This window comes from Hyla sarda, chromosome 7 (assembly GCF_029499605.1).
Source record: "Hyla sarda isolate aHylSar1 chromosome 7, aHylSar1.hap1, whole genome shotgun sequence".
Classification (NCBI taxonomy): Eukaryota; Metazoa; Chordata; class Amphibia; order Anura; family Hylidae; genus Hyla; species Hyla sarda.
The window spans coordinates 195,414,606-195,428,573 of record NC_079195.1 but is presented as its reverse complement, the minus strand read 5'-3'; the positions used below and the strand labels follow the sequence as shown (position 1 = coordinate 195,428,573).

At 40.0% G+C, this 13,968-nt stretch overlaps 1 protein-coding gene across 3 annotated transcripts in view; it reads right to left on the bottom strand.

Annotated features, from left to right (window-relative positions):
• ASTN1 (astrotactin 1) overlaps positions 1 to 13,968 on the bottom strand; it is a 583,832-nt gene that overhangs the window by 197,705 nt on the left and 372,159 nt on the right. For all 3 annotated transcript variants that reach the window (XM_056532005.1, XM_056532006.1, XM_056532008.1), the window contains one exon: positions 12,321 to 12,717. In XM_056532005.1, coding sequence (XP_056387980.1) covers positions 12,321 to 12,717 — 397 coding nt within the window. The remainder of the gene's footprint in view (positions 1 to 12,320; positions 12,718 to 13,968) is intronic.

Genomic DNA, 13,968 nt, shown 5'->3' with positions numbered 1-13,968 from the left:
AATGGATGATAAAATCAATAATTGTTTGTTTAGAACAGTACGGCATCATTTCTGCCCTGTTTATACTCCAGGGGGTAATTACTTTTTTTTTTACTCTATTCTTACCCCAAACACAGTAATGTGTGTGCAGCACAAATACCTGAGACATTAACATGGTAAAAGCTACTGATGTGCACAATTACAAGTGTGATGCTATTTTCTGGCATGAACACCTGTATGTCAATGGAAGGGGGACACTCAGGACTCATTATCACATCATTTGCATCTCATCAAGAATAACATCTGGTATTTCTAAGACTCAGCTTTCACCTCCTGTACATGGCGGTCTCAGTAATTGGGAAACTTTACTTCTATACATGCCGTAATGCTTTATCCACATCAATTATTGCATGCAGACAAATAACACTTAAAGGGGTATTCCAGGCCAAAACTTTTTTTTATATATCAACTGGCTCCGGAAAGTTAAACAGATTTGTAAATTACTTAAATTACTTCTATTAAAAAATCTTAATCATTCCAATAGTTATTAGCTTCTGAAGTTGAGTTGTTGTTTTCTGTCTAACTGCTCTCTGATTATTCACGCCCCGGGAGCTGTGCAGTTCCTATGGGGATATTCTCCCATCATGCACAGCTCCCGGAATGTGACATCATCATTGAGCAGTTAGACAGAAAACTTCAGAAGCTAATAACTATTGGAAGGATTAAGATTTTTTAATAGAAGTAATTTACAAATCTGTTTAACTTTCCGGAGCCAGTTGATATATATGAGAAAAGGTTTTGCCTGGAATACCCCTTTAATCTGTAGAATAAAGAATAAAATGCAATGTAGTTTTCTGCCTTTTAATTCATATGTTGATGTAAATATGGAGTATCTCTTAACCCCTTAATGACCAAGCCACTTTTCACTGTAGGACCAGAGCGTTTTTTTGCACATCTGACCACTGTCATTTTAAGCATTAATAACTCTGGGATGCTTTTACTTTTCATTCTGATTCCGAGACTGTTTTTTCCAGACATATTCTACTTTATGTTAGTGGTAAATTTTTGTCGATACTTGTATAATTTCTTGGAGAAAATTTCCAAAATTTGATGAAAAAATTGAAAATTTAGCATTTTTCTAACTTTGAAGCTCTCTGCTTGTAAGGAAAATAGACATTCCAAATAAATTATATATTGATTCACATATATGTCTACTTTATGTATGCATCATACAGTTGACATGTTTTTACTTTTGGAAGATATCAGAGGGCTTCAAAGTTCAGCAGCAATTTTCCAATTTTTCACAACATTTTCAAAATCTGAGTTTATCATGGACCAGTTCAGTTTTGAAGTGGATTTGAAGGGCCTTCATATTAGAAATACCCCACACATGACCCCATTATAAAAACTGCATCCCTCAAAGTATTCAAAATGACATTCAGTAAGTGTGTTAACCCTTTAGGTGTTCCACAGGAATAGCAGCAAAGTGAAGGAGAAAATTCAAAATCTTCATTTTTTACACTAGCATGTTCTTGTAAACCCAGTTTTTAAATTTTTACAAGGGGTAACAGGAGAAAAAGCCCCCCAAACTTTGTAACCCAATTTCTCTCGAGTAGGGAAATACCTTATATGTGTATGTCAAGTGTTCGGCGGGCTGAGTAGAGGGCTCAGAAGGGTATGAGCAACAATGGAGAGTGAATTTTGCTGAAATGGTTTTTGGGGGGTATGTCGCATTTAGGAAGCCCCTGTGGTGCCAGAACAGCAGAAACCCCCCACATGGCATACCATTTTGGAAACTACACCCCTCAAGGCACGTAACAAGGGTTCCAGTGAGCCTTAACACCCTACAGGTGTTTGACGATGTGTAAATGAAGAAAAATTTTTGTCACTAAAGTGCAGTTTCTTTTCCCAAAATTTACCATTTTTACAAAGGGTAATGGGAGAAAATGCCCCTCAAAATTTGTCACCCCATCTCTTCTGAGTAGGGAAATATCCAATGTTAGGACGTAAATGCTCTGCGGGTGAACTACAATGCTCAGAAGAGAAGGAATCACATTTGGCTTTTGGAAAGTAAATTTTGCTGAAATGGTTTTTGGGGGCATGTCACATTTAGGAAGCCCCTATGGTGCCAGAACAACAAAAAAACAAACAAAAAAAAAAACCACATGGCATACTATTTTGGAAACTACACCCCTCACGGAATGTAACAAGGGGTACAGGGAGCCTTAACACCTCAAAAAGTTGGATGTGTAAATGAAAAAAAAAATTGTTCACTAAAATGCAGTTTTCCCCCCAAATTTTATATTTTTACAAGGGGTAATAGGAGAAAATGACCCCCAAAATTTGTAACCCCACTTCTTTTGAGTATGGGAACACCCCATGTGTGGACGCCAAGTGCTCTGCTGGCGCACTACAATGCTCAGAAGAGGAGAATTTGTCTGGAATGGAAGTCAGGGGCCATGTGCGTTTACAAAGCCCCCCCGTGGTGCCAGAACAGTGGACCCCCCCACCCACATGTGACGTCATTTTGGAAACTACACCCCTCACAGAATTTAATAAGGGGTGCAGTGAGTATTTACACCCCACTGGCGTTTGACAGATCTTTGGAACAGTGGGCTGTGCAAATGAAAAATTAAATTTTTCATTTTCACTGACCACTGTTCCAAAGATCTGTCAGACACCTGTGGGGTGTAAATGCTCACTGTATCCCTTATTACATTACATGAGGGGTGTAGTTTCCAAAATAGGTTCACATGTGGGGGGTCCATTGTGTTGGCACTATGGGGGCTTTGTAAACACACATGGCCTTCCATTCCGGACAAATTTTCTCTCCAAAAGCCCAATGGTGCTCCTTCTCTTCTGAGCATTGTAGTGCGCCAGCAGAGCACTTTATATCCACATATGGGGTATTTCCATACTCAGAAGAGATGGGGTACAAATTTTTGCTATTTTTTTAAATCCTTTTTTTCCCTATTTTCCCTTGTGAAAATGAAAAATTTAGGGTAACACCAGCATTTTAGTGAAAACATTTTTTTTCTCATTTTCCCATCCGACTTTAATGAAAATTCTTCAAACACCTGTGGGGTGTTAAGGCTCACTATCACCCTTGCTACGTTCCGTGAGGGGTGTAGTTTCCAAAATAGGGTCACATTTGGGTATTTCTTTTTTTGCGTTTATGTCAGAACCGCTGTTAAATCAGCCACACCTGTGCAAGTCACCAATTTAGGCCTTAAATGTGCATAGTGCACTCTCACTCCTGAGCCTATGTTGTGCGCCCGTACTCAGGAGAAATGGCGTTACAAATTTTGGGGGTCTTTTTTTCTTTTTGCCGCTTGTGAAAATAAAAAGTATGGGGCAACACCAGCATGTCAGTGTAAAAAATATTTTTTTTTACACTAACCGGCTGGTGTAGCCCCAAACTTTTCCTTTCCTAAGGGGTAAAGAATAAAAAGACCCCCAAAATTTGTAGTGCAATTTCTTCCGAGTACGGAAATACCCCAGGGCTCTGAAGTGAGAGCGCGTCATGTGCATTTGAGGACTAAATTAGGGATTGCATAGGGGTGGATATAGGGGTATTCTACGCCAGTGATTCCCAAACAGTGTGCCTCCAGCTTTTGCTAAACTCCCAGCATGCCTGGAGAGTCAGTGGCGGTCCGAAAATGCTGGGAGTTGCTGTTTTGCAACATCTGGAGGCTCCGTTTTGGAAACACTGCCGTATGATACGTTTTTCATTTTTATTGGAGGGGACAGTTTAAGGGGTGTATATGTAGTGTTAACCAAAAAGAAGGAGAGAGACCGGTGTATGGAGGGTCACAATATCCAATAAATTCCTATAGATCATCCGAAGATGAACCAAAAAACACCCATTATTCCCATACACCCTAAAGACGTAAGTTAAAAGTGCAATCTTTATTGTATTGTACGCACGCAATTTATATTAAAATACTAGGAGCCACTGTAATCCGCTTTCCTAATAAATGTGAAATGACCAACTGGTTCAATATTGGATGTAAATTACACCAGATAATGGTGCCTGCAGAACACCACTAAACTGGATACTTGGACAGATGGCTACCTATATTAAAATCTTTCACACTGCCCCCCTTGACATGTTTCGCTGGACCACCAGCTTTATCAAGAGGCAAGCGGGCACTGGTTAAAAAACGCAGATTCTAGGGGTTTTAAAACCTCCCCTGTGACATCACAGGAAGGGGATTGTATACACCAAAGGTTACTGAACCAATCCACCAACTGAACTGATGATGGATTTTAGCAAGGACCAATCAGTGTGAGATACATCATTCCCACTACTATCCAATTGTATCTTTCCACCATCAATTGCCAATCAGGACAGGCCTAGCCATGATTGACAGTATTGCTCACCTTTTAGAGGCAGTGATCCCCTTCTGACGCACTGCGCGAAGTAAGTCTGCGCGCACTGTTAGAAAAAGATCCCGTCTCAACATGCTACTGCGTCTGCGTGGTTGCTAGGCGCTTGTTAGTAAACATCCACTCACCCGTTCTTCATGGTCTCCGCCTCCGATGACGTACTGTCTAGCTCTAGTTCGCACAAGCCGTGTGCTTGATTCAATGTTACTGCATAACCACTATATGTCTCCGGCTGCGCATAGCTAACTGCGCGAGCTGATAAGATTCAACAATAGTGACTTGTATAATAACTATTAATACTAGGCAGAGAATCCACAGTTAACCAATTATATGTATCTATCATTAGGTAAATATTAGGTCTTCAATATCCATATGGACATTCAGACAATGATCAAATTACATATGAACATTGATTGATCTGAGCCTCTACAAGAATAAAAGATAGATAATATAAATACCAGGGTGAGTGTGAAAGGTTCCTATAATGGTAGATATAAAGGATGATTGAACAAGGAGGAATTTTTATATTTCAGTTTTATTTAGTTGACTTCCAAGTCAACAAAATAAAACAGAAATAATATGGCCCGCACAAAATGTAGTGATTTTTTGCCACAAAATACAAGGAAATTTAGATTAGTTTAGAATCAAATTTTTCATTTAATTCAGAACGAATTCGACTTCTTTAGCTTTTATTCGCCCATGTTTACCAAGTATAACAAAGCAAAGAAATGGTCACCCTACCTCTGGATTCTTTAGTGCAAGTGTGACATATGGGAAGGGAACAGTGAAGCCCTAACTCACCCACAGCCACTGTCCCTACCTATTGCCTATCCGCCCTAAGTCACGGTTTGAAAACCACAATGACAAACCCTCCCTGTTAAGTGCTAGGCCAGCATTGTCAAAATAATAAAATACAAAAACAGTAGGAGTCGGGAAACAGCTGGAGGCACACAAACTAAAAGAAATACAATAAGACACACACACAGTCAAATCAATGTCAGTTGTCAGTCTAGCCAAGGTCGGTACCTGGAAATAGCTGAGTGCAGGAATGCAGAGCAAGAGAAGAGTCAAGGAAAAAGCCAAAGATCAATAAACAAGCAGGTATTCAGTAAGCAGGAGGTGTCAGCTAAGGTAAAATCTTTCACAGACAAGAATTGATCACTGCTCCTAGTTTATATAGGCAGGTGTTTAGGGATACACCTTCCTGATACGTAGCAAAGCTGAGAACCACACCCAGATGACACAGGTAAGCTCCAAGCAGCTCCAGACCAACTAGAGTCACTTAACTCTTCGTGTTTGGCCAGACGTTACAGCAAGTATCCAGGAACTGCAGCACAAGAGGAAGGGCGGCCCGGCAACAGCAAGATTATGGCTACAGCGTCGGTATTACAAAGCTATAGTGGAGTGCATGTGTGATCCCTGTAGGTGTGCAAACAGCGGTGGTGCAAAGTCCGTGCGGAGCAGAATGTATACAACAAAGAACAAAGAGACTGCACTCGCCAGGGGCAACGTAGCTTTAATCCAGCATACCAGATAACAAGCGGGTGGAAGGAGGGAGGCGGGGAGCGTACACCAGGTGTACACTCCCCGCCTCCCTGCTTCTACCCTATTGTTACCTGGTATGCTGGATTAAAGCAACGTTGCCCCTGGTGAGTGCAGTCTCTTTGTTCTTTGTTGTATAAGTATCCAGGAACTCACAAGAGGAATAGGCTCAAACATAAAGTCACAGGAGAAATAAAAATCCACATATTTTATTTCATGACAAATAAAAAGAGTACAGATAGCAATTTTATGGTCCAGAGACGTTACACATTTCTTACAAGGAATGCTCTTAATCATAGTCTGCATAGCATAGTCTCTGACTATGATTAAGAGCATTCCTTGCTAGAAACATGTCATTCTCTAGACCTTAGTATTGTTATCTGTACACATTTTAATCATCATGAAATTTTAAGGAACCATCCAAGGACTATTCCTTGTTGTTCTCCTATCCCATGTATAAACCATCAATATAAAGTCAACAAAAGCCAAATTTACACTCCCTTTTTATAAGCTGTTAAATCCCTGTAAAGCTGTATTATTATGGTTAAAAAAAAACATTTAAAAATCAGACGGTTTTCCTATAATAATATGTTCCGTGGCTGTATTGGAAAAAAACAGCCACTATTTCCACAGCTGTTAAATTTATTAGAGTGTTTTTTTTTCAGTAAAAAAAAATATAGCCTGCAAAATGTTTAAATATCAGCTGATTTTTTTTTAACCAATTTGAATGAAATTGTGTTTTTCCAAAAAGGGAAATACAGAAAATGTTCATCATGTACATCATGTCAATTTATAACCCTATAGTATTCTTAGTTTGTATAGTCTAAGTTTAGACCAACTTTTGGTTAGCTTAAACTACAGCACAATCTTGCACCAGAAATCTGGCACATTATTTGGCGCACCACCATTACTTGAGCCACACCACATCTTCCACCTTTTGTCAGACATGGTGAAAATGCATCTAAAAGGGTCTAAAACTCATAATAAATGTGCCATGCAAGACTGTTTTTGGTGCAAATGACACCATAATTATGGTGCATTTGCAATAGTAAATATGTCCCTTTATATCAGTGGTCGCCAAACTGTTGCAAAGCCACAACTCCCAGCATGCCCGGACAGCCATTGGCTGCAACATTTTTGCTACATCTTGAGGGCAACAGTTTGGAGACCCCTGTTATAGAGGGACAGGTTTACTACTGCAAATGTGGCAGAATTCTGGTGTAATTTGCACCAAAACACAGTAGAAGATAAGGGTTTGATTGTGGGGGATGTGACTGCTAGGACACCCCAGGATCTCCTATATGGGACCTTGGCTACTTACGTGTGCTCGGTACCTTACTGTACAAACGCAGGAGACGTCATGCTTAGCCAATCATCGGCAGAGGCGGGACATCGCTATGACCGGTCATAGGCTGAGCAGGCTGTCACTTAAGTTGGTCCAGGAAGGTGGGCTCCACTCTGCTCCGAGGACATGTAAGTAGCCGGGGCTACTAGGGGATGTCTAAGTGTCTTAAAAGTTCAGCTCTTTAGACGACCCCTTAAAATGGGTATTTGGGTGGAAAACAAATGTTTTCAAATCAACTGGGGCCAGAAAGTTAAACAGATTGCTAAATTATCTCTAGTTAGAAATATTAACCCTTCCAGTACTTTTCAGCTGCGGTATACTCCAGAGGAAGTTGTGTAGTTCTTTCCAGTCTTACCACAGTGTTCTCTGCTGCTAACCGTGTCCGTGTCAGGAACTGTGCAGACCAAGAGAACATCCCCATAGCAAACCTCTCCTGCTCTGGACAGTTCCTGGCACGCACAGATGTGGCAGCAGAGAGCACTGTGGTCAGACTGGAAAGAACTACACAACTTCCTCTGTAGTATACAGCAGCTGATAAGTACTGGAAGGATTAAGATTTTAAATAGAAGTAATTTACATATCTGTATAACTTTCTGGCACCAGTTAATTTGAAAACATTTGTTTCCCACCAGAGTATCCCTTTAACTGAGATAGTTGAGAAGTTGAGATAGAACTTTAGAGTTTCTGGTCAATTTTACTAAAATGAAGACATAGAATGAGAAATCAGTTTTCTCCACTATAGATAAACCCTGAAGAAAGATTTAGCGCTTAAGAAACTGGCCCTATGTTTTCTCACTTGTATCATTTTTATAACACTATGATATGAAGATTGTCGATAACATTGACATAACCTTCTGCCGTCAAACAATATAAACGGAATGTAATAATTTTTTTTTTAGATTATTTTCTACTTTTTTTTTCCAATATTGATGGAAGTGGAGGCTGAAGAATCACACATATAATGTTGACTCTGGGGCACGCATTTTAAGTAGAACGTGGAGCACTTTGGCGGCAGAAGCGCGGCTCTAGATAGAGAAAAATCTACTGCTTTTACAGGAGTGGTAAAAGCACACAAACACAAAAAGCAGCACTCACTTATCTCTCCAAAAGTGTTTTAAGAAAAGAGCACAGCTCTGTCTACTCTAAGTGTTACTGACAGCTCTGCAGCAAAGCATTAAAGGGAGCACAGCACTGCCAACAAGGACAGGTATTAAAGAGCAGATCTTACCTTCATTATTATTATTACGGAGCAAGAAAACAACTTTTCTAAAATGTCAAATGACAAAATATAAACTTCTACAGAATAACCTTAAAAGGTTTTCTTGGACTAAAATATGTCCAAATCATAGACAATCAATGTTTGATCAGCAGGTGTTCGACTCCAAGGACTAATGGAGTCCAAATGGTCATGTAAGGACACAATCTGAGCCAGTATAAAGGCACCACAGCCAATATCTCTTTTTTGGTGATCCAGGGAAGGTCCTGGCCTTGGATAGGACTTTAATGATCGAAAATGAATAGTCATCAATATAATAGTTAGAGAACATCCCTTTGGAAGGTATTTGGTGCATAAAAACCCTTCTTAAACTTTATAGGGATGATTTCTGAAGCCCTGGAAACAAATGCCGGGTTTCGTCGGCAGTGGTCGGGACTTAACGGTCACGCCACTCGTGACATCACGCTACGCCCCCTCCATTCATATCTATGGGAGGGGGCGAGGTAACCAACACACCCCCACCCATGTATGGAGTGGGGGTGGCCGTGATGTCACAATGATGGCCATCCGCTCCAAGCATACTGAGCAAAAAAGGGGTACTCCACTGTAAACATCTTTGGATAGGGGATAAGACGTTAGATCGTGGGGTCCCCATCTCCGCAGTGGCACCCCTGTCATTCGGTGCATGGAGCGAACTCCACTCCGTGCCTGATGACCGTCGATGCCAGCCACCACGCCCTCTCCATTCATGTCTATGGGAGGAGGCGTGATGGCTATGTACTACCTCCCGTAGACATGAATGGAGGGGGTGTGGCTAATACCACATAACTCCTTTAAACAGGGATATCAAGAAACCTGAAAGGCTGAGTAATAAAAACTACCTACTAAATAATTTAATTGAATTGGTATGACTTTTTTTGTGCTTCATTCTTTGACTACTGTATATATATATATATATATATATATATATATTTTTTTTATTTTTTATTTTATTTTTTTTAATTTTTTTTTTCTTTATAAATACACTAGCTGAGTACCTTGCCTGCTCTTTTTGCCTATACCTGTGGGAGCGAAAACGCAACACAGTACTTTCATTTGTTTTTTCTTTGCCTTTACTTGGCTCATAGCTTTACATTTCACTTGAGGCATTTTCACACCTCCAAATCCTTAATGGATAATTGAAGGGGTACTCCACCTCTAGACATCTTATCCCGTATCCAAAGGATGCAGGGACGGGGCATCATGACATCACGACCCCACCGCCTTGTGACATCACATCCACCCCCTCAATGCAAGTCTATGGAAGGGGCGTCACACGGGGGTAGAGCATGATGTCATGAGGGGGCGGGCTGTGATGTCACGATGCTCCGCCCCCTGCACCACCGATCATCAGCCTCAGAGAAAACTTAGCGCCAGGCTGCTGAGGTACCGGGCTGCTGCAGGGGGGATTGTGGGGTTTCCTGCGGCGGGCCCCCCGCCATCAGACATCCTTTGGATAGGGGATAAGATGTCTAAGGGCGGAGTACCCCTTTAAAGGGGTATTCCAGGCCAAAACTTTTTTTTATATATCAACTGGCTCTGGAAAGTTAAACAGATTTGTAAATTACTTCTATTAAAAAATCTTAATCCTTCCAATAGTTATTAGCTTCTGAAGTTGAGTTGTTTTTTTCTGTCTAACTGCTCTCTGATGACTCACGTCCCGGGAGCTGTGCAGTTCCTATGGGGATATTCTCCCATCATGCACAGCTCCCGGGACGTGACATCATCATTCAGCAGTTAGACAGAAAACTTCAGAAGCTAATAACTATTGGAAGGATTAAGATTTTTTAATAGAAGTAATTTACAAATCTGTTTAACTTTCCGGAGCCAGTTGATATATATAAAAAAGGGTTTTGTCTGGAATACCCCTTTAACTTATCAGGCAACAAGGCAATGTCATTTCAGGAAATACCGTAGCTAAGTGACATCTGCTACTCTTTATGTTTGCAATATGTTTGCTTCACCAGACAGATAATCTCTTCAGGAGACTGGTCAAGCAAGTGGAATACTGTGAATCCTGCACCATGTACTGCCTGCCAACCAGCTTTCCTAGTCTCCTGAGGAGAATATGTGTCTGGTAAACCAACCATATTAGAGCCCTTCAAGAGACTTGAAAAGCTGGGTGGCACGCATACAGCATGCCACTCAGCTTTCCCAGGCTCTTGAAGCTCCAGCAGTGATAGGCTGCTCATCTTGCCTACATTCTTTATAGCAGCAGCACTGCCATGCCCTCTCCCTGCACCTTCACCTGCACTGATGTCCCCCCCCCCCCCCCCCCCTCTTACTCTTCTCTGTTTAAAACTCCTGGGAAATCTCCTCAGCCCAAGAGTAATGCGATCAGCAAATGTACGGAAGTCCCATATTTAACTTGGGACTTCCATTACTGTCATAGTAAAGTACAATTTAACATTCTGTGCTCCGCTGTTTTACTCTTATGGTGCAGAGATTGTCAGTATAAAAAAACGAGTTTAATCAAAATATTTACAGCTATTCAGAAGTTATGTTGAAACATACACACACACACACACACATATATATATATATATATATATATATATATATATATATATATATATATATACACTGTATATATACTGTAGATAGATAGATATATGTATGTACACACAGAGACATGTTGACTCACATACATTGAGATATCTATATACAGTACAGACCAAAAGTTTGGACACACCTTCTCATTCAGAGTTTTTTTTATTTTCATGACTATTAAAATTGTAGATTCCCACTGAAGACATCAAAACTATGAATTAACACATGTGGAATTATATGCATAACAAAAAAGTGTGAAAATATGTCATATTCTAGGTTCTAGCCACCTTTTGCTTTGATTACTGCTTTGCACACTCTTGGCATTTTCTTGATGAGCTTCAAGAGGTAGTCACCTGAAATGGTTTTCCAACAGTCTTGAAGGAGTTCCCAGAGATGCTTATCACTTGTTGGCCCTTTTGCCTTCACTCTGCGGTCCAGCTCGCCCAAAACCATCTCGATTGGGTTCAGGTCCGGTGACTGTGGAGGCCAGGTCATCTGGCGCAGCACCCCATCACTCTCCTCCTTGGTCATATAGCCCGTACACAGCCTGGAGGTGTTTGGGGTCATTGTCCTGTTGAAAAATAAATGATGGTCCAACTAAACGCAAACCAGATGGAATAGCAGCCGCTGCAAGATGCTGTGGTAGCCATGCTGTTTCAGTATGCCTTCAATTTTGAATAAATCCCCAACAGTGTCACCAGCAAAGCACCCCCACACCATCACACCTCCTCCTCCACACCGCCACACCTGTGAAGTGGAAACCATTTCAGGTGACTACCTCTTGAATCTCAACAAGAGAATGCCAAGAGTGTGCAAAGCAGTAATCAAAGCAAAAGGTGGCTACTTTGAAGAACCTACAATATGACATATTTTCAGTTGTTTCACACTTTTTTGTTATGTCTATAATTCCACATGTGTTAATTCCTAGTTTTGATGCCTTCAGTGTGAATCTACAATTTTCATAGTCATGAAAATAAAGAAAACTCTGAATGAGAAGGTGTGTCCAAACTTTTGGTCTGTACTGTGTATATATATATATATATATATATATATATATATATATATATATATATAAATATAAATATATATATATATATATATATATATATATATATATAAATAGTGTATATGCCAACATCTGCTAAATTTGTGACTCATCATAAACATAGACACAAAACCAGGCACAAGCCATCAGATCTCAGTGCATGAGATCGGATGACTTGTGGTCTAATGTAATGATTCCTGCCATTTAAAACACACCAGGAGTGAGGTCCATGGTGTTCTTATCATTGCATCCATGAAGTGAATCCAGGGTACGGGACACCTGGCTTCCAAAATCTTCCCCACCATTCATGCACTCCCGCTGGAGATGATGACGCAGCTCAGAGACATCATATTCGTAACCGTCAAGGATAGGGGTTTCACGAATTCCAAGGGTGCCTCCAGGATGAGTGGATTGCCCACGAGCATTGCGGAGACTCTCTCGTCCATGGCTGCCTCCGATAAGGACTGAAGGGATGTAGTGGATCTCATTGGCTGCTTCTGCACTCGCACTCTTCTGCGGCTGGGGAGCACGTCTCCTCTTGCACCAACGTCGTCTAGTATATAAAATAAGGAGAAGGCACAGGATACACAGCAGGAGGGCGATCATTCCACCCTAATATGAGGTGAAGAAAAAAGAAAAAGATGAAGAAGAATTACATTAAGAAGAAATAAATCCAATGCAAACCACCTAGGTAGAGACAAAGCGGACAAATACAATAACCGAATGCTTAAAATCATGTTTTGCATAATATGGGTATATGGAAATCTTTTGATATCCGGACAGAATGAAACTGAATAATAGAAGATCAAGTAAAGTCTGCTTGTAGGAGAAATATTATCATATCACTTTATTTGTGTATTAGATGTTAAATTAGTTCTGTAGAACAGCCAAACATTTCTCTAGCCGCTATCTATTGGGTGTTTACATTAAATTAACAATAGGAGCGTTTTATGATACATCTGCAAAGAGAGAAGCTGCTTGTAATATAGTAGCGCATTTCATATTCTGCTGTCGTACATCATATTTCATTCCCTTTCCTTTAAAATGAAAATGCAAGTTTGGGCATGCACACCTAAAATCAATTTTGGGAAAAGTATATCTTTCTGGAGTGCAGCTAACATGACAAAACGACTGTGTGCACCTAAACAAGGTATTAGCCCCGATTTATATACCCTAAAGAAGAAAATGTATCCAGTTTTATTAACTGCTTCATGCCAATACTGATGCAAATGGACTCCAAAACTTTGATCACTGCTACAAATATGAGACTAGTAGTAGGAGGTTAAAGAATATTCCAGGAAAAACTTTTATATTATATATATATATATATATATATATATATATATATATATATATATATATATATATATATCAACTGGCTCCAGAAAGTTTAACAGATTTGTAAATGACTTCCATTAAAAAATCTTAATCCTTCCACTACTTATCAGCTGCTAAAGAGTTGTTCTTTTCTGTCTGGCAACAGTGCTCTCTGCTTGTCTCGGGAATTGCACAGAGTAGAAGAGGTTTGCTATGGGGATTTGCTTCTACTCTGGACAGTTCCCAAGACAGGTGTCATCAGAGAGCACTTAGACAGAAAAGAACAACTCAACTTCAGCAGCTCATAAGTACTGAAAGGATTAAGATTTTGTAATAGAAGTAATTTACAATCTGTTTAACTTTCTAGAGCCAGTTGAGATTTTATATATATATATATATATATATATATATATATATATATATATATACATATATATATATATATATAGCAGGGGAATATGCAAAGCAGCTCATTACACCACCTTATTCAGGTAGTGTTCCCTGGTATCAGCTTAGCTCATAGTTAGTATGGTTGAAAAAAGACAT